The 21,642-nt window shown below is 43.0% G+C and overlaps 2 protein-coding genes across 8 annotated transcripts in view; one reads left to right on the forward strand and one right to left on the reverse strand.

The window, feature by feature from the left end:
- The window catches only part of LOC115650684 (protein NPAT), a 36,159-nt gene extending 29,381 nt beyond the window's left edge, over positions 1-6,778 (reverse strand). For all 3 annotated transcript variants that reach the window (XM_030560968.1, XM_030560979.1, XM_030560989.1), the window contains exons 1-2: positions 6,711-6,778; positions 688-806 (exon numbers count right to left, since the gene is read on the reverse strand). In XM_030560968.1, the coding sequence (XP_030416828.1) occupies positions 688-806; positions 6,711-6,747 (156 nt within the window). In that variant the 5' untranslated portion in view covers positions 6,748-6,778. The remainder of the gene's footprint in view (positions 1-687; positions 807-6,710) is intronic.
- Positions 6,779-6,909: 131 nt separating this feature from the next.
- The window catches only part of ATM (ATM serine/threonine kinase), a 112,657-nt gene continuing 97,924 nt past the window's right edge, over positions 6,910-21,642 (forward strand). For all 5 annotated transcript variants that reach the window (XM_030561035.1, XM_030561050.1, XM_030561069.1 and 2 more), the window contains exons 1-5: positions 6,910-7,014; positions 13,747-13,851; positions 13,933-14,045; positions 17,025-17,170; positions 18,927-19,091. In XM_030561035.1, coding sequence (XP_030416895.1) covers positions 13,780-13,851; positions 13,933-14,045; positions 17,025-17,170; positions 18,927-19,091 — 496 coding nt within the window. In that variant the 5' untranslated portion in view covers positions 6,910-7,014; positions 13,747-13,779. The remainder of the gene's footprint in view (positions 7,015-13,746; positions 13,852-13,932; positions 14,046-17,024; positions 17,171-18,926; positions 19,092-21,642) is intronic.

A 21,642-nucleotide genomic window follows, 5' to 3' on the forward strand; every position in this document is an offset into this window, starting at 1 on the left:
TAACATGTATTTACATTTACATGCATAGTTAATAAACAAATCATGAGTGACAAGACTATAGATAAATTGCACCTCAGTTGGAATAGATAAGGGTAGTAAGTGCGGAAGCGTTACAGTTGTCAAACTGGAAAAGAATTAATGCATTCACCAGACTTCTAGTTGTGCTGGTAAGTATGCACATATTTGAGATCTTTAAGTGAAACTGATTTATCTAATTCAAGTTAATATTTATGTGGAACAGACTGTAATTAAATGTTACATCTACACGATACAAAGGTTGTCAAACTCCTAATAAATAATACTTTAAATAATTGTAGTAGGCCTGTAATCAATGTAGTTTCTTGCAATACTTTAACAAAAGTAACTCCATGCTCACAGCTACAAAACAGATTGAATTAAACATTCTCAATACCATCTGCATATTTTACTCTTTTAGATATCTATCCTTCAGTATTATCAGCAATGTAGGATTGAGACAGCTGTGCACATACAGTGCTTTATGGGATGCCAAAAAGAGAGAGAGAGGTTACTATTTCAAACTACTGAAACATTTGGAACAGTGTCTGAGTGGTAGATGCTATGTAGTAATGCAGAAGTCTGTGTGGACTAATAATAAATTATTTAGGAGAGATTTTCAGACTATACCACAGCGTAACTTTATCTTGTATGCTGTAAAGATTAACTCACCAGTAAACAGGCTGGAACAAATCCTTCCTCTGTATAGTGCTCAGCATATTCCTTTAAATCTGAGCTTTCCAATATAAATTCACGGCAGGTGGCTAAAAGCTTTTCCTGTTGTAAATATCCTGCAACAGATAAGACAGAAAGTTTTGCAGTTTTTTTAATTGCTTCTCCATGCTACACTTGGTAGATGTCAAAGTTCCTCTAAACATATTAATTAAGCACGCTCATATAGCAATTATCTACGGACTCAATTGACAAAAACTAAAGAAAATAAGTTATATTTTGAAAGAATAGCTCCTTTTCCAAACATTTCCCTAACTGTAAAAAATAAAAAAATAAAAAAGGCACATAATATTGCTGACATTGCGCTACATAAATCCAAATAAAGCTACTTTCAGACTAAAACAAATTATTAGTACCACCTAAAGAACTATTACTGTTTATACAGAAACAAAGCTGTGCATAGCTCTCTATAGACAAGAAAATAAAATTACTGCCAGAAAGGATTGACAATCTGAGCAAAACATAAAAAAGCCTGCAAATCTGCAGATATCCACGGACCACGTTTGCAGATCATGGATGGATGCGGATCCAAATTTTATATCCAGAGTCCAGCAAATCTGCAGATATCTGCTATTATATCCATGCAAGCTCTATACATGAGCCCAAAATTCCAGTTTTAAATTAAATTGAACTCTACAGTAATTTTTTATAAAATGCACTGCCATACAATAATCAAGATTCTACGTGCATATATAACAGTTCCAAAACAGAAAAAACATGAGCAACGTTAAAACATGTTCAGATTTCTTTAAAAAGATGAACATTTCTGGTAGATGGCATAATTGGAAAAGTAATATATTTCCATGCTGTAAACTTCATATTCAGTAGACATATCAATAGTTTCTTGTGCAGCTCTGCACCTAAGCCCTGGTCTACACTATGAGTTTAGGTTGAATTTAGCAGTGTTAGATCGATTTAACCCTGCACCTGTCCACACGACTAAGCCATTTTTGTCGACTTAAAGGGCTCTTAAAATGGATTTCTGTATTCCTCAATGAGGGGATTAGCGCTGAAATCGACATCGCTGGGTCGAATTTGGGGCAGTGTGGCTGCAATTCGATGGTATTGGCCTCTAGGAGCTATCCCAGAGTGCTCCATTGTGACTACTCTGGACAACACTTTGAACTCAGATGCACTAGCCAGGTACACAGGAAAAGCCTCGGGAACTTCTGAATTTCATTTCCTGTTTGGCCAGTGTGGCAAACTCAGCAGCACTGGTGACCATGCAGTCCCCCCAGAATATTTATACGCTCCACCATCATCTCCGTCTCTAAGGTTATCGCAGATTAGAAGGTGAAAAAAATGCATTCACAATGACATGTTTTCCGAGCTCATGCAATCCTCCTGCACTGATAGGGCACAATGTAATGCATGTTTGCTTAACGGCAAAGATATCATGCCTTGCTAGCAATCCTGCTCGAGCCAGGTCACTATGTCACATGCAGTTCGTGCTGTGTCAGCCTTGGGTAGGGGCATGACCACTTTGTGCGCAGGAAGGCCATAGATATAGACATTGCATTAGGTAGCTTCTGTAGCTAGATAAAACATTCCTGTGCATTTGGCAAAGTCTGTGGCAAAAAAAAAGACGCCCCGTAGTGTAGCGATTATCACGTTCACCTAACATGCGGAATGTCCCTGGTTCGAAACCGGGCAGAAACAGGTCACTGTTCCTTTTTCTGACTCCCCTCCTGCATTTTTAGTCTCAGAACAGACTGCACTGTGAAATTTTACTCTGAATTACATCAATTATGAGTTAAATAATATGGAAGCTCTAAGTTATAGTCCCGGGTTCCTTACCCTTTCAAATGCTCTCCTAAACTAACATTTTTGTTAGGAGCAGGAGAAAATTTTCATGAAGCCTTTTATAGCGACTAAATGCTATCTAGGACTCTGAAATAATCTTAACATGGCCCAGAGAGTGCAATCCTTCATTCTGGATTTGTTATTCCACAAGTTGAACTACTCCTTACTACTGTCCAGGCTTCATGAGCCATGGCAGCATGGGGCAGGCTGGGATAGGTGCAATTGTGCGGTAATGTCGTCTGAGAGAGCAGCCTGAGGCAGAAGCCTCCAGCTCGCATGATATTCCAGGCAGGACTGAATCTCTGTGAGATGAAACTTAAAGAAGAGAATGACCTTGAGTCACTCGCATTCGGTGCTCTAAGAGGATAGCCAGGTCTGTCCAGGCACCCCGATCGACCTCATCAAGGTCTGCCAGCTGAGCGGGACCCCTGGCTGGCAGGAGCTGGCGGACGGAGCTCCGGACCGGCAGCGGGCTGAGCAGCTCAGCCTGCTACCTGCCTGGGGTTCCAATCAGGTACGCAGGCAGCAGGCTGAGCGGATCCGGCAGACGGGACCCCGGAAAAAAGGCGCAAAACGATTGTCTGCCATTGCTTTCATGGAAGAGAGGGGCAGGGGCCTGATGACATGTACCCAAAATCACCCGCGACAAAGTTTTTGCCCCATCAGGCATTGGGAGCTAAACCCAGAATTCCAATGGGCAGTGGAGACTGTGGGAACTGTGGAATAGCTACCCACAGTGCACTGCTCTGTAAGTCAATGCTAGCCGCTGTAGTGAGGACGCACTCCGTCAACTTAATACGCGTAGTGTGGACATACGCAATAGACTGTATAAAATCGACTTCTATAAAACTGACCTAATTTCATAGTGTAGACATACCCTCAGATCCCATTAGTTACTTTAATGTGAAATAGACAGTTATTACTTCCCCCTAAATATTTCCAGCCTTTAGGAAGTGTGTATAATTATTTAACTTCCATTTTAATGCGGAAATTCCTTCAGGCATTAAAAAGAGTAATTTATATATAGAATTCAGAACACAGAATCATGAAAGTTAGTACAGTACGTCATTTTGTTTATTCCATGCCAGAGCAGACCTGCCCCTGTGCTATGCTGGATGGTGCTATAGCCATTCTATTTTAATGTCTCTGATGGGATTCCAGTTCCAAACATCTACCTCCAATTTGTCTCTTATTAAATACCATTCCTAGAACTGACAGAAAGATCAGATCAAATCAAAGTCTTCTTCACTTTCTGGTCCACACCAGCGTTCAACATATGATGCAGCAAATAAAAATTAAAAACCCCATAATTCACTGAAGCTAATTCTTGCAATGCTATACATCATGGAAATATTTGTACTTGGTCCTAAAGATGATTAGTTAACATCATGAAGAGCTGTGTAACACTACTGGTACAGCCTGTAATTCTGTGTTTTGATGTCAATATTATTCAGATATTTTTTAAAAATCCAGCCACACCATTACTCTCTCTATGACTTCCTGAAACACAGTGTGTCTCTTCACTACATTTTAAAATGCACAAAAGGGAATTTCAGAGCCCTGGTCAGTCTATAGACTCGGGCTTATGCCACTGCACTAAAAACAGATGTTTATCATTCAGGCTCGGGCTGGAGGTTGGGCTCTGAATTCTGGGCAAGAGGGTGGGTTTCAAAGCCTGAGCTGAACTGCAGCGCGAGCCCAAGTATATAAACCCAAGCCTCACTACCACAGGTTTTAAAATGCAATGTAAACATATCCATAGCTGCATAGGATGACTATATGCTTACAACGCCCACACACATACAGAGAGAGCTATGGTCAAAGAACATTAAAGTTGCAAAATCAAACACTCAAAAGTTATGAAATACCAGGATTAAGGTTGCTCTTGCCCAATTACATACGTGTGTTATGATATCAATGAGGAGTCCGGTGGTACCTTATAGATTAACAGATTTGTTTGGGCATAAGCTTTCATGGGTAAAAACACCCACTTCTTCAGATGCATGGAATGAAAATTACAGATACAGGCATAAATATATATTGGCACATGAAGAGAATGGAGTTACCTTACAAATGGAGAACCAATGTTGAAAGCCAATTTAGTCAGGGTGGATGTTGTCCACTCCGAATAATTGATGAGGTGTCAATACCAAGAAAGGGAAAATTGCTTTTATAGTGAGCCAGCCACTCCCAGTCCCTATTCAAGCCCAAACTGATGGTGCTAAATTTGCACATGAATTATAGCTCAGCAGTTTCTCTTTGAAGTCTGTTTGAAGATTATTTGTTGAAGAATGGCTATTTTAAAATCTATTATTGAGTGTCCAGAGAGAGTGAAGTATTTTCCTACTGGCTTTTGTATGTTACCACTCCTGATGTCTGATTTGTGTACATTTATCCTTTTACATAAAGACTGTCTGGTTTAGCCAATGCACATGGCAGAGGGGCATTGCTGACACATATCACATTAGTAGATGTGCAGGTGAATGAGCCTCTGATGGTGTGGCTGGGTCCTACATGGTGTCACAAATGGTGTTATGATACAATCTTTAATTAAATCATCATATACTATTTTTTTCTACAGGATCCCTGCCTTATTCAGCATACTGGATGAACAGTGCTCACTTAATGAGCAGTTATCCAATATTTTGTTTTATCCTTGTGGTTCAGTGTGTGGCTCTCCAGGCCTTATTTACTGCACATCACCAAACCCTGAATACAAAATTATTTATGTCCCCAGGGGCTTTTCTATGGCGATTTCAACAAGTGCCGGGGGTTGTGGTTGTTGAGAGCACAAGAGAGACAGTCTTTCTGCTCTCAGTTCTGGTTCAGGGCATTATAGCAGCCCCCTGAAGAACAACTGCAGGGAAAGTCCTCCTCAGTCTCTGCAGCCCTGGGTTGGAGTATGTGTAATGACCACCATCTTGTCTGACATAGAAGGGACTGAACTGGAGACTTCCAGACACAAAGCATGAGCTACTACAGTTTGAACTAAAAAGCCACAATTCTCTAGGTGAGGGTTGTAACAACTCGTGTCCTCTGCAGATTGGCACAGAAGCAGGACCAGTTACACTCATCAGTCAATGACATATGCTCAGTAGGAATGAAACATGCCATCTGATCAGCACAAAGAGCTTGGAGGGGATGGACCACACTCAATGAAAATGGACTCTTCAGGGAACATAGCTGCCAAACTCTATCAAGTTTCTACTGAGCATGTCTGAGCTGAATTTTTTCAGAGGCTTATAATAATAGCTATACATTATAATAATTTTAATAAGGATGGTAAAGAGCATGTTCCAAATTTCAAGACCCTTAGTCCAAATCATAGAGACACTAGATGCTCAATGAAAGTTTGACAGTCTAGATATTCTGATATACATAATTCTTCTAGTAATCTGAAGTTTAGTTAGACCTCATTCACCCTATTTCATTTCGTAGAAAGATAGAAGAAAATATGACCTTTATAAATTTGGATTACACTTTTTGGGATAGCACAGGCTCCCCCCAAGTTAAGATATAGCCTGTTAATGTAGTTTCACCTGTCAGTTTGCATCTTGACAGGTCTTTTTGCATTACACCAACTGTGTGAAGGCAGGGCCACAGGTATTAAAATCTATATGGCAGAAACGTGTTCTTAGTTTGGGTGTTGCAACCAGATACAGTGAAGGTCAGTGTTACTCTCTTTCTTTAGGGCTAGGTGGGAGGGCAGTCGCGAGTCTTTTTTCTGTTGCAACACGAGGGCACAGTAGGGAAGAACCACTGGCAAAGGAGCTCTGTATTTCTGCGTTTTCCACAGCCCTGACCACGCTGTCAGTGGCTAACCAGTAACAACAGAGAAGCTGTATAAACAACTGCCGTGTGCGGCAGCCTTTGGCCCCGAGGGGCCCTCCCATAACGCGCCCCCAAAGGCACGGGGCGCAGGTCTGCTCCTGCCGCGGTAGGGCCACGCCTCCTGCACGCAGCCAGTTTGCGCTGGTTGCTGAGCAGGGCACGTCGAACCGCCCCGGTGCCTGTGAGGCCTCTACCCCAGGGACCGACGGCTGCAGCCCGGCGCCCTCGCGGCCCCCGCCCTGATACAAGCGGGGGCTGCAGCTCCGGTCCCGCCCGGCGGGCGCTGCCAGCGGAGCGGGAGACGTGACCCGCCCGGCCCCCGGACTCACCCAGCACCAGCCGGGCCACGTCGGACGGCAGCAGCATGGCCCCGCGCGGGGCTGGGCACGGCAGCGGCGGCCCCCGGGAGCGCCGCTAACCAGCCGCGCGACCTCCGCCTGCCAAGGCGCGGAGTCGGAAACAGGGAGCTACTGTCCGCCCCGCCCAACTCCGTCCGCCGGAAGTAAGCGCGCTTCCGCTTCCGGGTTTGCCCCGGGCACGGAGTGATGGGGAGGCGCGTGCGTAAGCGCCTCTCTTAGACTCTGGCCCAGGGCACCTCGCGTTCGCGGAGGCGGCGTGCGGACACCACGTGCGGTAACTGACTCCGGGTGGCGGTTGCAGCTCAGCGGGGGGAGGAGTCGGGTGCGCCAAGCCTCGAGTCTGAGCTCAGATTCTGGGGCTGCCTTGGTCCCCGGGTCCCCCTGCTCCCTCCGCCCCGGATCTGGGGGTCCCCAGCCGCCTCTCAGCCGTCTCCCCGCCCATCCCCGGCCGCCTCTCAGCCGTCTGCCGCCTCCCCGCCCCCCCCCCCCGGCAACCTCCCCATCCACCCCCGGTCACCTCGCAGCCGTCTCCCCGCCCCCTTCCCCCCGGGCCACCTCAGCCTCCCCAGCTGCCTCTCAGCCGTTTCCCCTTCACCTCCCACCCCACCTCTCAGCCACCTCCTCCGCCGGCCGCCTCTCAGCCCCGTCCCCGTCCCCCCCCCGGCCACCTCCCCCCCACATCTCAGTCGTCTCTCTGCCCGCCCCCGGCCATCCCCCCGACCACCTCTCAACCGTATCCTCGCCCTACCCCACCCCCGCCACCTCTTGGCTGTCTCCCTGCCTTCCCCTGCCACCTCAAGGCAGTTTCCCTACCTCGCCCCTCCCACTTCCCCTCCCGGCCATCTCCCTGCCCCCCCTTCTTTCCCCACCCCACCTCATCTCCCCCAGACCATGTGGCCTCACTAGTGCCAAATAGAGGGGAATAATCACTTCCCTCGATCTGCTGGAAGTGCTCCTACTAATGCAGCCAAATATGCGCTTAGCCTTCTTGGCAATAAGGGCACACTGCTGACTCATATCCAGCTTCTCATCCACAGTAATCCCCAGGTCCTTTTCTGCAGAACTGCTTTTTAGCCAATTGGTCCCCAGCCTGTGGCAGTGCATGGGATTCTTCTGTCCTAAGTGCAGGACTCTGCACTTGTCCAGTTGAACCTCAACCGATTTCTTTTGGCGCAATCCTCCAATTTGTCTAGGTCACTCTGGACCCTATCTCTATCCTCCAGCCTGTCTGCCTCTCCCCCCAGTTTAGTGTAATCTGCGAACTTGCTGAGGGTGCAGTCCATCCCCTCATCCAAATCATTAATAGATGTTGAACAAAACTAGCCTCAGGATCAACCTGTGGGGCACGCTGCAGGAACAACCCGTGAGGCTGCCAACTAGACACTGAGCTGTTGATCACTACCCATTGAGCCCAACACTCTAGCCAGCTTTCCATCCACCTTATAGTCCATTCATCCAATCCATACTTTTTTAACTTGATGGCAAGAATATTGTGGGAGACTGTATCAGAAGGTTTTGCTAAAGTCCGGATATATCACATCCACTGCTTTCACCATATCCACGGAGCTAGTTATCTCATCATAGAAAGCAATCAGGTTGGTCAGGCAATACTTGACCTTGATGAATACTTGACCTTGACCATGTTGACTGTTCCTGATCACCTTCCTCTTCTCCAAGTGCTTCAAAATGGTTTTACTTGAAGACCTGCTCCATGATTTTTCCAGGGACTGAGTTCAGACTGACCGGTCTGTAGTTCCCCTGGTTCTCCTTCTTCCCTTTTTTAAAGATGGGCACTATCTTTGCCTTTTTCCAATCGTCCGGGATCTCCCCCGATCACCACGAGTTTTCAAAGATAATGGCCAATGGCTCTGCAATCACGTCAGCCAATTCCCTCAGCACCCTCGTATGCATTAGATCTGGACCCAGGGATCTGTACATTTCCAGCTTTTCTGAATAGTTCTTAACCTGTTCTTTCACCACTGAGGGCTGCTCACCTCCCCATCTGTGTTGCCCAGGACAGCAGTGTGGGAGCTGCATATGTCTGTGAAGACTGAGGCAAAAAAAGCATGGAGTACTTCAGGTTTTTCCACATCATCTGTCACTAGGTTGCCTTTCCCATTCGCTAAGGGTCCTACATTTTCCTTGACCTTTTTCTTGTTCCTAACATACCTATAGAAACCCTTCTTGTTACCCTTCACATCCCTTACTAGCTGCAACTCCAGTTGTGTTTCGGTCTTCCTGATTACAACCCTACATGCACAAGCAATATTTTTATACTCCTCCCTAACCATTAATCCTGTGGAGTCAAGCTGGAATCTGAGAATTAAGATGAGTTTTTTCCCTCCCATGAGCATGGTCTCTGATAAAGCTTCTGCAGGTCAAACTAGATTCCCAGTCTCACTGATGCAAATCCTTCTTTTCAGGAAGGTTACACAGGTAAAACTGAGGATAGATTTGCCTCTGCACTCAGAATTTAGTTCTGTTCATGCACAGAACCACAACAGAATCAAGCTCACTCTGCTGTAGTTGGGCTGGTGTGGAGGTTGGGAGGTTAGCAAGTAAAAAGTGCTAAAACCCTATATTTGTTACCAGAGGAAGCAGAATGCTCTCTGAATACAAAACAAGGAACGGATCTGATGCGTATTCACTAGCCTACCACAGCATATGAACGCTGCCTAAGTATTTAAAATACAATAAAAAAATGTTTCTGGCTCTCTTTCTTCCTGGCCTATAGGACAAAGAGACTGATCTGTTTATTAGGTTTTCTAATGTATAGCATACATATGAAAACTTTATTGTGGGACTGCTAACTTGAAGAAATTAGTTTTGCATTCTTATGGCACATAAGCACATTTTCCATGCAAATCTAGGGCACCCACTTTGATACATGAAAGACCACGTTGTCTGCTTGCCAAATGCTTGATGATCACACCTATACATGTACGCAGCCATTTCATTATTTTTCTAGTCTCTTTGATAGATAGTGCCCTATCGATAAGCTATTTCTATCAAATTCATGGTCCATTTTGGTCAATTTCCTCAGTCAGCCGCCATCGCTCTCCGGCTGTCCAGCTCTGAAGGCAGCAGCGCAGAAGTAAGGATGGCATGGGTACAATATTGCTACTCTTACTTCTACGCTGCTGACAGGGTGCTGCCTTCAGCGCTGGGCACTTGGCCAACGGCTGCTGTTCTCCAGGCACCCAGCTCTGTAGGCAGCGGAGAAGTGAGGGTAGCAATACCGTGACGCCTCCCCCTCAAATAACCTTGTGATCCCCCTGCAACTTTCTTTTGAGTCAGGACTCCCAATCTGAGAAATGCTGGTCTCCCCTCATGAAATCTGTATAGTATAGAGTAAAAGCACACACAAGACCAGATTTCATGGGGCAGAGACAAGATTTCATGGTCCGTGACATGATTTTCATGGCCGTGAATTTAGTAGGGCCCTATTTATTGCTCAAGTTCACCGGCAACAAGAATCTAGGGTTGTGCAACTTTATTTGTAGCCTCAGGTTACAGGAAAAGGTCAGTCAAAGGTTGAATTTTAGGACTCTGATTTAGCCTGTGTACAGCTCTGTTCTAATGCATTCTTTGTTTTGAGTCTTCGCTGTTTAAGTAAATGTGAGAAAATTATTACTGATCAATCTGATACTAGGCAGCAACTGGTTTTACAATTTCTACAAATTCTTTTAGACTTATGCCTATTAAATATGAAACATCTCAAAGGATAAAATGTAAGTTTTGTTTATCAAATCAAAACAATTGCAAAGTGAGAGGCTGTTTGAAAGAATATTTGTCAGATCTTGCCTTATCTGAACAAATTGTTTTTCTGTTCCAGCTTGTATTAAGTGGTGTGTTAGAGTATCTTTCTGGTAATTCTTAATTTCTGTTTATTACATATTTAATATAGTAATGACCTTAACATAATGCTAAATATGAGGCAAAATATGTAAATGCCAGGAAATTCCAAGTGACGCAGTGTTTTCTAAATTCTTTCTTTTTCTAAATCTAAATTTCTAAATCTTTTTTAAAAACAGGTCTTTCTTAACCAAAGACCGATGAAAACATGTTCATGGTTTTTTAAAAAAACATTCCAATAATAATTGCCTTCAAACATATACAATATTACAAATATTGTAATCTAAACATTGCTTCATTACGAACTTCAAACAAAAATTGACAATAAATAACTGTGAAATTGATTAAAGACTAAATGCATTTTCATTGCCAAATTGAGGAGATAAAAAGTAAACAAACAAATAGTGAAACATAACTTGAATTTTCTTAGTTGTTTCAGTTTCAGTAATCTATGATATTGTGATGTTCATACAGATGCTCCCTGGGTTACACAAACCTGACTTATGCAAATCCACACTTTCGGAAAACTTTCCGTAAGCTAGACAGTTTTGTGTGTTGTGTTGTTTTTTTTTTTTTTTAATGTAATGGTCAGGTGTATGTTCCTGACTTACACAAAATTCGAGTTACGCAAGGCGGTCCGGAACAGAATGCTTGCTGAAGTCGGGGAGCGTCTGTATTAATAACAAGAAGTTTGTTTACATCTGACTTAAATTGACTGTCTTTTCAAAGTTTTTCTACTGCAATGTTATGGTTGCTACATTGCACTTCCTATATATTTTGCAATAAGTATTAGGAACATAGGAATTGCCATAGTGGACTAGGCCAGCAGTCCGTGTAGTCCAGTATTATGTCTCTGAACAGTGATAATTCAGAGAAGAGTCTAAGAAACTCTGTGGTGGACAGTTATGGAATAACATGGCCATAAGGGGAGTAGAGTTGAGAAACTCATTGATTTTTGTTGCTAGCGCCTATCATTTAGTGGTTGGTTTATGTTCAGAAGCATTATCCATGTAAATGCCTAATCTGTAAGAGGTCGTAGCTTGAACATATTGAGGGAAAGTTTGGAGAAAAGAGTTTTGCATTTCATTCTGAAAGTGGTTGGGTCTGTGATAATTCCTGAGAGAGTGAGTTACATAATCTAATCTGACATTTGGAAGTTCTGCCTCCTCTATTGGTTGAAGATTTTATTGTTATAGTACAATATAGCTGTCATGGCAGTTCATGATCATAGAGGGAGAGACAGAGGCTGTGTCTTGGGAAGCTAGGGCTTTGAATATCAGGACAGAGACCATGAATTATCAGGAGTCAGTGCAAAATCGAGGACTAAGGTGATTACCTAATAGAAAACTGCTGAACGGCCTGGTTAAATTGTCAGAATCCAACAAAATGTGTTTTAATACACCCATATGTAAGGTTATACATCTAGGAAAAAGGAATGCAAATTATTTCTACAGGATTGGAGAAGCTATTGGAAAGCAGTGACTCAGAGAAGTTTGTAGGTATCATTGCAGATAATTGCCTCAGCATGGTCTCTCTGTGTAATGTTGTGGCAAAAAGAATGAATGCAATCCTTGGATGTATAAAAAGTGGACTATTAAGTAAAAATAAGGAAGTGTTCTTGCCTCTGTACTTAGCATTGCTAAGATCACTACTGTTATATTGTCTAATTTTGGTGTCCACACTTCAAGAAGGATGTGGCAATATGGGACAGAGTTCAAAGGAAGGCCATAAAAATGATCCAGCGTGTGGAAAAGAAGTCTGATGGTTTGAGGTGTAAGGAGCTCAACTTCAGAGCTGAGCATTTTTTTGTTGTTGAATAATTAATTTGCTGAAAAATGCATTTGTGAGACGCACCAAAACTTTGTGAATTTCGGTCGAATTCACCAAAATTTTTTTGCCCCCATAAGCCTTAAATTTTTTTCAGAGGTGTCAAAACATTTTGGCATTTTCTAAACTACCCATTTCAATATTTAAAAAAAAAAATCAACTTTTTCAAAACATTTTGTTTGACCCAACCAAAATTTTTCTCCTTGTTTGTTTTGTGAGAAAAACATAATTCAGTTTCAGTTTGAAATGAATATGTGGCTCATGAAGGCCAGGTGAGTGTTTTAATAGGATGGAGCACAATATTCTGGCTAGTCACAGAGGGAGGTGGGCATTTTTTCCTGCCATGGCTACTTGGGCATCCTGTGGTTTTGAGTCCAAAAGGACTCCGAGGCTGCAAATTTAACAGTCTGGCGGAAATGCTCTTGATAGAGGGGAATGTCATAGGGAAGGAAAGTGTTTTCAGAATGGTTCCCTTTTCCTGCCAACACTACCTTTAGTCTTGCCTTGGCTGAGCTTTAAACGGCTTCTGATTTGGGGCTGAGTGCTGAGAGATGGAGCTATTTGTGTCATCCAAAAGAGCTGTAGAGCTAGGTGTCATCTGTTCATTTTTGATGCTTTGGTCTGTGTTATCTGGCCAGCTCTCACTTCTCTATATGTCAGGGCAGAAGTCAGAGAGTATGTCTACAGAACAAAGAGAAACCCTTGGCTGGCCTATGCTAGCCAACTTGGGCTGTGGGGCTGTTTCATTGCTGTGTAGACTTTCTGTGGTTGGGCGAAGAGCCTGAGCTCTGGGACCCTCCCGCCTGCAGGGCTCCAGCCTTCACCCAGAAGTCTACACAGCAATGAGAGAGCCTTGCAGTCTGAGCCCCGTGAGCCTGAATCAGCTGGCAGGGCTAGCCACAGATTTCTTTTTCCTATGTAAACATACCCACAGTCATATGAGGTGGCCCTCGTTGTTGTCAATTGTTCCATAACAACTAGTTGTGAGAATGTGTTACAGTCTTGTAATGAGACTATTTCTGATTGTACTTGTCCTGTTCTTGATGGCCCACAAGACCAATCCAGGTGCTGGTGATCCTCTCTGTGAAATAGAACATAAATTTTAAAAATACCTATGCATGTAAGACAGCATGACCACAATTATGAACTGAAAGCAACTAAAATATCAAAACACTTCCAGTAACATTTTTTAAAAAGACTTAAAATTGAAGCTAGATTCCACTTTGCATTGCATTTCCCATCTTTTAAGCAGGTTGGCTAGCTACAGTAGTAAGGCAGTTTATTTCATAATTAGAATACTGATTGTCTTTACTTCCATTTACAGATGCAAATTATTTATCTGCTGCTAAACTAAGCCATGAGTCTGGTGCTACATGAGCTGCTTGTTTGCTGCCGTCAACTTGAAAATGACAAAATTACAGAGCGAAGGGTAATTAAAATCCTTTTTTCGTATGTAAAACAGTGGAGTGGATGCATAATAAATAACCTTTTTCCTGAAATACATTTTCAGAAAGAAGTTGAAAAATTCAAACGTCTCATCCGTGATTCTGAAACAATTAACCAACTGGATCATAATTCTGACTATAAACAAAGAAAACAACTGAACTGGGATGCTGTATTTAGGTATCATTTTTGTCTAAGTTGCCATCCTTCTCACTGTACAAAACAGCACTGTTTTGTTTCATAGATTTTCAGGTCAACACTAATATTTTTCCTAGATCTGCAGATGGAATTCAGAATCTTATCTGCCTGTCTGTAAATAGGAAATGTCTTAAAAGATTTAAAATTTACATATTTTTAAAGATAGTCACAAAAAGAAAGTGAAATGGCTCAGTGTAACAGTTACCAGTTGCAGAGGTTACACCATGCTTCAGTGCTAGTGGAAACTTGATTAAATAAGGATGATTGCTAGGGTAGTTATTGTTAGTCACCTGTTCAGATTTTATCTTATAATAAGTACTAACTTTACGTTACTTTTTTTCTGATAAATATTTTCAGTTTGTGTCCAGCTTTCAATGTCCAGTTCTTGAACATATATCTACAGTATATATAGTATGGACTATACATATGGTGTAGATATCTTATTAGAAACTTATGTTTTTAATCAGTCCTTTGAACTAGGATAGCTGAATCGTGGCTCTTGGGCCAAAGGAGTTATACTGTATGGTCTGTGGAGGCTCTCATATTTACTATGGAATCTGTTCTCACTCCTGAGGGAATTTTGCACCAAAAAATTAAATATTCTGTGCCAGAAAAATAAAAAGTCTGTGCACAATAATTTAAAATTCTGCAATTTTTTTTGTCAATAAATAAATGTAGAGGCTCCAGCATGGCAATGGGAGCACAGGCCTCTGGCTGAACGGAGTTGGGAGATCACCATGCAGCCACCATCCCGGGACATGGACTTGGCAATGAGGCTGCACAAAGCAAGGGCTGGGCTGCCCCAGAAACACCCTGGGGCCCTACCTCTGTGCGCCCGCTGCACCAGATGTGGGCAGGCAGGCTTAGCCTGGCGGGATCCAAGTATAGAGGAGCTTAGTGGGGGGGATCCAAGTGTGGGGTGAAAAAGTTCTGTGTGGGGCAATCTGGGTGTAGGCAGCTCCATGGACAGTCTGGGAGCAGGGAGGATCTGGATGCCCAGGGGCTCATTGGGAGGGTTCTGTGTGCAGAGGCAATGGGACTCTGCAGGAGGGTCTTAGTGAAGGTAGTTCAGGCTCAGCAGAGTGTGTCTGGGTTTGGGGGCTGGGGCTCAGCGGGGGGATCTGGGGAGGGGGCTCAGTGAGGGATTCTGGGTAGTGGGGAGCAGGGCTTGGTGGGATGGAGGTCTGGGTGCATATGGTTGGGGCTCAGTGGGGTGCAGGTCCAGGTGCAGGCTGCTCATTGGGATGGACCAGGTGCATAGAGGGTGAGGCTTGTCAGGGTGCGGGTTCAAGTGTGGGGAGCTCAACAGGGGGTGATTTGGGTGAAGGGATTGGGCTTTGGGGGGGTTGGGTGCGGAAGGGGCAGCCCACATGGGGCAGTCTGGATGCACGGGGGTTGGGTGTTTGGGAGAGTAGCTCCTCTATAGTGATCCCTCCCCCCACGGCTGAGGAGTGTTGGGGGCTGGAAAGGGGTGTGTGCAGAGCCGGGGGAGCTTTCTAGGGGTAAGTCTGCCTTGCCCCTGCCATTCCATGCAAGGGAAGTGCACTTCTCCCCCATCTCCAGCCCAGCTGGGGCTAGCAGCTGAGCCCAGCACAGGGTAGGAGCCACCAACCGAGTCGTCCCTAACCCTGAGTGGGGCTGGAGCTAGCCAGCGTGGGGCTCAGTGGGGATGCCTTGGGGGATCTGGATGCATGGGGGTTGAGTGGATGGGAAGTAGGTGTGACCCGGCACTGGCAGGGGATCCCCAGCCACCTGTGATTTACTTCTCCACACTGGCTGCTCTGGGTGCCCGAAACGATGCGCCCATGCTGCTGGAAAGGGATGCGTGATCATTTTTGTGGCTTCCTTGTGCTTCCCTGTCCGAAAATCATTTTTCTGCTGGGAAGCAAATAAATCGATAGGGGACATGAATTCTGCGCATGAAGAGTAGTGCAGAATTTCCCTAGAACCGCTGTCCTATATATTCTGTGGGTTGCATCTCAATCTTCCATTGAGAGGAAAATGGAGCATAGCATGATGTGCTTGTCATTATATATAAGTGGCATTTCCATATTAAAAATCAGTGTCTGATGTCTTCTTCTATACATACATACATGCATACATACATACATGCATCTAAACTATAAATCTAAACTAAGATTCAGATGTATTTCTACCATGTAATATAACAATCAAAAATATTTTTATATTACTATCTTTTGTTACTTTTGCTATGACTAAAACAAGGGTTTACACTAGAAGAAAACAAAGATGCAGACACTAAACCAAGTAAATATTGCAGATCAGAAAATCAGTAATGTAATTATGAAAAACTTGAACATACACTTGTGGTACATCTAATACAAACTAATAGTCAATTTAGACTACATATTCACTCTTAGTTATATGATATTGTTCTCAGAACAGGACATGATTAACCCTCCTCTTCCCCCCATTAAAATTAATGGAAGTCATGCATCTTTTTCAAGGAATAATTTTAAAATATTCAGTCAAAAACATGCTGTTGAGTCTGATATGAAGCTCATTTATTTAGAAAGCATTCAAGTTTTTCTTCATTATGAACAATAAACAGTACTTTTTAATATACTGTGCTATAGTAGTTATACATATTTGTTGTAACATGAATAATAGATGCATATCAGTATATATATATATTTTAATCACTTACTTTATGCTCAGCACTAAACATATTTTAGAGGAAGATCAACTTCTTACCCCAGGTAGCTTAAAATCTAAATAGATAAAATAATTCAGATACACAATGTACTAGATAGTCAGTTCTTGTCACTATCTGCTAGCTATTTCCATTAGATTTGCACCAGTAATATATACCTGTGTTTATTAATTGTTTCAGAAGCAAAAGTGCTAAATTGGTGCCTGGATTTTAAGTTTCAACAATGTGCATGCATTTTATTTTAATCAGTTCTGATTCTGACAAATACCCATTTTGTATTTTTGAAGGTTTCTGCAGAAATACATCCTGAAAGAAACTGACAGTATCAGATTGGCAAAACCAAATGTATCTGCCTCAGTACAAGCTTCCAGGCAGAAAAAGATGCAAGAGATCAGCGGTTTGGTCAAATACTTCATTAGATGTGCTAATAAAAGTTAGTAATTTATATATCCACATATAATTATAGATCTTTTACTGCTTTACTGTAAGGTTCAACTGTTTTCTCTGAACCAGGTGTGACATGCTATTTTAAAATATTCAGGGACCACAGTTATAAATTAATGCTTATTTTTCTTGAATGTCCCAGTGAACTTTTTCATTGGTGTTAGAAGTTATAGATGGAAAATTTGTATTAGTTCATCTCTCCATGGTAGTATAGAATTGTTTCTTCACCTGCAGTATAATTGTAGTGCTTTGTATAGTCTACTTGTTTACTGAGCACTTACAGTGTGGACTGTGCTTGTACAAAGCATAGAGGAAAACATGATTTGAGGCAGAATTTTCAAGTGATAAGGTTTCTGCCAATTTCCTTGGGAAGCTATTCAATAACCCAAGTACCCTCACCAGCAGAAAGGTTTTGCTGACAGCCTGAATTGTCGTTTTATGAATTCTATCCCATTTCTCCTACTTCTGGACAGTCCTAGACAATTCCTCATCTTTCAAATGCCTGTAAAAGGGTGTGTTGACCACTTAGTTATCATCTAACAAAATGATGTAGTTCTGTTCATCTTTCCTCATCAGTTAAGCACTCCAAAGTAAAATATGTGTCTCACACTGTCTATAGTCCCTCCAATTTGTTTACATATTTCTAGTATTGAGAAGCCCAGAACTGAACATAGTATTCAAGTGCAGACTCACCACAACCTTGTAGATGGGGCTATCACTTCTCTATAGCCCAAAATCACATTTAGCTTTTTGATGCAAGGTTGCATTGGAAGCTCATCTACTTTGGTTGCATCATCATCCTTATGTTTCTTTCAGCCTAACTCAAGTCTTTTCCCTCTATTAAATGTTGAGACTCCTATATGTGTTAGCACAGTGGTTCTCAACCAGGGGTCTGAGGCTCCTAGGGGGTCGCAAGCAGGTTTCAAGGAGTCCACCAAAATAAACCAGATAGCAGGGCCAGCGTTAAGTCACTGGGGCCCAGGAAGAAAGCCAAAGCCAGAGCCCGAGTCCCACCATGTGGGGCTGAAGCCCGAACCCTGCCGCATGGGGCTTTAGCCAAAGTCCAAGCAACATAGCTTTGTGGGGCCCCTTGTGGCCTGGGGCCCGGGCAACTACCCTGCTTGCTACCTCCTAACGCCCGCCCTTGCTTTTAATCTACTTGATATGCAGAAAAACTTGTTGTGGCACAGGTGAGCCATGGAGGTCTTATAGCATGTTGGGGGGTTGGGGGGGAAGAAGGAAAAAGGTTGAGAACCCCTGTGTTAGCATGCATTTTTTCAGCTGAATATCACTTTCATTTCATGCTAATATTCTAAAACCTCAGAATCCCTTTGTGTTATTTCTCTGTTCATTGGTGCTTGTGAATGTAACCACTGTATGGCTTATCCCATTTTTCAGACCACCACAGTCTTTTAGATAAATTCATTATTAGAAAGAGTTTCTTTAAAAACAAGGGCGTTAACAAAAACAGATAGAAATTGCAATGTGATCTGTCATATACAGAGAACATGCTATATGTGCCTTATTCCCAATATTTTCAAAAAAAGTTGCAAGCTACAAGAAAAAGACTTCAAATATTTGTTGGTAGTAGAAGAATACAATGGGAGAAAATATACTGTAACTTTGAGATAAATATGGTAATGTTCAGATTTTATGAATTCACTAATTCTAATCTTGGCTTCATTATTCAATACTTGGTTTAATTAAAAAGCCTATGTTTGTACCTCCTGCTATTTTCTGCATAGGAGCACCCAGATTAAAATGTCAGGAGCTTCTGAATTATGTCATGGACATAGTGAAAGATGCACCAAGTTGTGCTATTTATGGAGCTGACTGTAGTAGCATACTACTAAAGGATGTTCTTTCAGTGAGGAAATACTGGTGTGAGATATCGAAGCAACAGTGGTCAGGTTAGTATGTAACACTTCTGTTTCAGTAATGTCTGTTTACAAACATGTATTTCCTAGTATAGAAATGTGTTTAGGCATCTTATTGTTATTTACTGTTTATTATTATTATTATTAATTTGTATGTCAGTAGTACTAAGAGGCCCTGTTGTATGAGGCACTGTACAAATATATAGTAGAAATAGCCTCTACCCAAAGACTTTACAATTGAAATAGACAAGACAAAGGGGCAGGGGTGGATATTACAATATTATTCCTCTATTATTATCTGTTATTCCATGTAGGTTAACTTGTGTACCGGGAACAGCGACTCAGTCAAATCAATTTTAATGTCCAGTGTATTTTTGAGACTATATTGGTTGGTGTGGTTCATGTATTACTAGTGAGTATTATTACCTGTATTATGGTAATATCCAAAAATCCCAACCATGTGCAGACCCCTTTGTACTAGGCCCTGTGCAGACATATAGTAAGGGATAGACCTGAAGAACCTGGAGTCTAAGAAGACCAAAAATTAAAAAAAAGACTGAAGGGATGGGGAATGTGATAGAACATAAAAGCTGTGCTCCATGACATTTGACACATGAAAGATGGAGGAGGGGGATGTCATAATTTCTGAATTAATACAAAAGTGCTGCCCATGGCAGCCCCTCAGCCTGCTTATTATCAGCTGGCAGATTTATTATAATCACCACAGAAGAAGTGAACTTGAAAGATTTCACGGAGAGGATAGGGGTGGATATTGCATGCATAAATATAGAAGAAAGTGCAGAAACAGTTGCACTACTGGGAAAGTGCCTGGGGTTGGAGATGTCATACTTGAGAAAAGCACTACGTAAAATCATATTCTGAACTGTAGCTTGAAGGAAATTGGTGTAATTTCAGACAAAAGAGGCAAAACAAAGAGTTGGGATTGCTGATATACTCCATCCAACAGATGCTTTGGTCTTGTTTTGATTAAAAATATCCACACACAGATATTGAACATAAGAACCTAAGAGCAGCCATACTGCATCAGACCTGTGGTCCATCTAGACCAGTATCCTATCTCCACCCAGAGGCAGATTAACACGGGGATCCTGTAAAATTGGGTACCCCAGAAACAGATGGCAGAAGCTGTTTGTGGGGGAGGGGTGAAAGCCCCGAGCCCCGGCAGAAGCCATGGGGTGGGCAGAAGTCCTGAGCACTGGCAGAAATTGTGGGACAGGCAGTGAGAAGCCCTGGCAGATGCTGCTGGGCAGAAGCCTGAGGTCAGGTGCCACAGCCGTCTTGGTGGCAGAAGCCATGGGGCTGAAGCCTCAAGTCCCACCCCCCCCTGCCCCCACCCTCGTGGTACAGTTTTTAATACCAAGGGATGCAATGCCAGGTCTCCAGTTTTCAACTGGAAAGTCCAGTTGGAAAGGAGGCCTGGCAGTGTCCGGTCAGCAATGCTGTCCGGATGCTAAAAGTCTGGTTACTGGAGTAAATGAAATCAGGCTCCCCACCGAGTGGGTGGGAAGAGCAGCAGCTGCTGCTGAAGTCTGGAGGAGTTGCTCAGCTGCTGACAGAAAGAACTGTCTGGCTCCCGGATCCAGTTCCAGACATTCCGGCGGAGAGGTAGGTACCAACTTCCAGGCCACAGGCAGGAAATCCTGTCCGCCCTGCTGTTCCCCGATTTGCCCAGCCCCTTGCTCCACAGACCAACACCACCACCCGCCCTGCTGTGCCCTGATTTGAGGAAGGTGCACTTATGGGGTTTCGAAGTGGGAGCGATAGAGGTTGACTCGTCCCAAACTATGAAGGTTCATAACCTTTTAAATATCCCCTCCACCAGGCTCTCACACATGTACAGATACTTGGCACTCCACCAAGATGAACAGAGTAAAATTGTCACTCATCTCCAACGTGGCCGAGTCCCCACATGATGCAGGAGAGTGAAGCATGCTTTGAAGATGCAACTGAGGATATCATTACAGCAACAAACCTAAGAAATTAAAAAATCCAAAAACTCCCTCCCTCCAATCTATTTCTCTCACTAATTACATCAGAAACATTTAACAGAAGTTTGTCTTTTCAAATAATACCTGCTGCAACATGCAAATGACTTGCTATGTGATTGGTTAGGTACCAATCGTATCCATTAGAATTGACAGTAAAAAAAAAACAAAACTTACCGCCACTAAATTTGTTTATGAAATCCACAATATGGATCAGCATTAAGCAGGAGTGCTAGGAGAAAGCTGAAACAAGCAAAGGAGGTTAAAGTAGTTGCTTTGGTACAAAAAATACTGACAATAAATCAATACGTCAAAGAGAGAGTGAAAGGAGAAACAGTGGACAAAGCCAACAAGGTTTGTTCAGCAGACACTCTTACTGGCAATGGAGGCCTTGGCCTTCAAGAAGAGGAAAGTACAGATCAGGATCTGCGGGAGGCAGGCAAGCTGGGACTGAGTTATGCTGATGAGACACGTTCAATACAAGCAGATGAATTTGGCAGTGATCCTGCGTTGTTTGATAACACTGATGAAAGTTTCAGGAATTTTTGGATTGCTGTGAGTTCAGCTGCCTGTCCAAA

Source organism: Gopherus evgoodei, chromosome 1 (genome assembly GCF_007399415.2).
Source record: "Gopherus evgoodei ecotype Sinaloan lineage chromosome 1, rGopEvg1_v1.p, whole genome shotgun sequence".
NCBI classification, from domain to species: domain Eukaryota; kingdom Metazoa; phylum Chordata; order Testudines; family Testudinidae; genus Gopherus; species Gopherus evgoodei.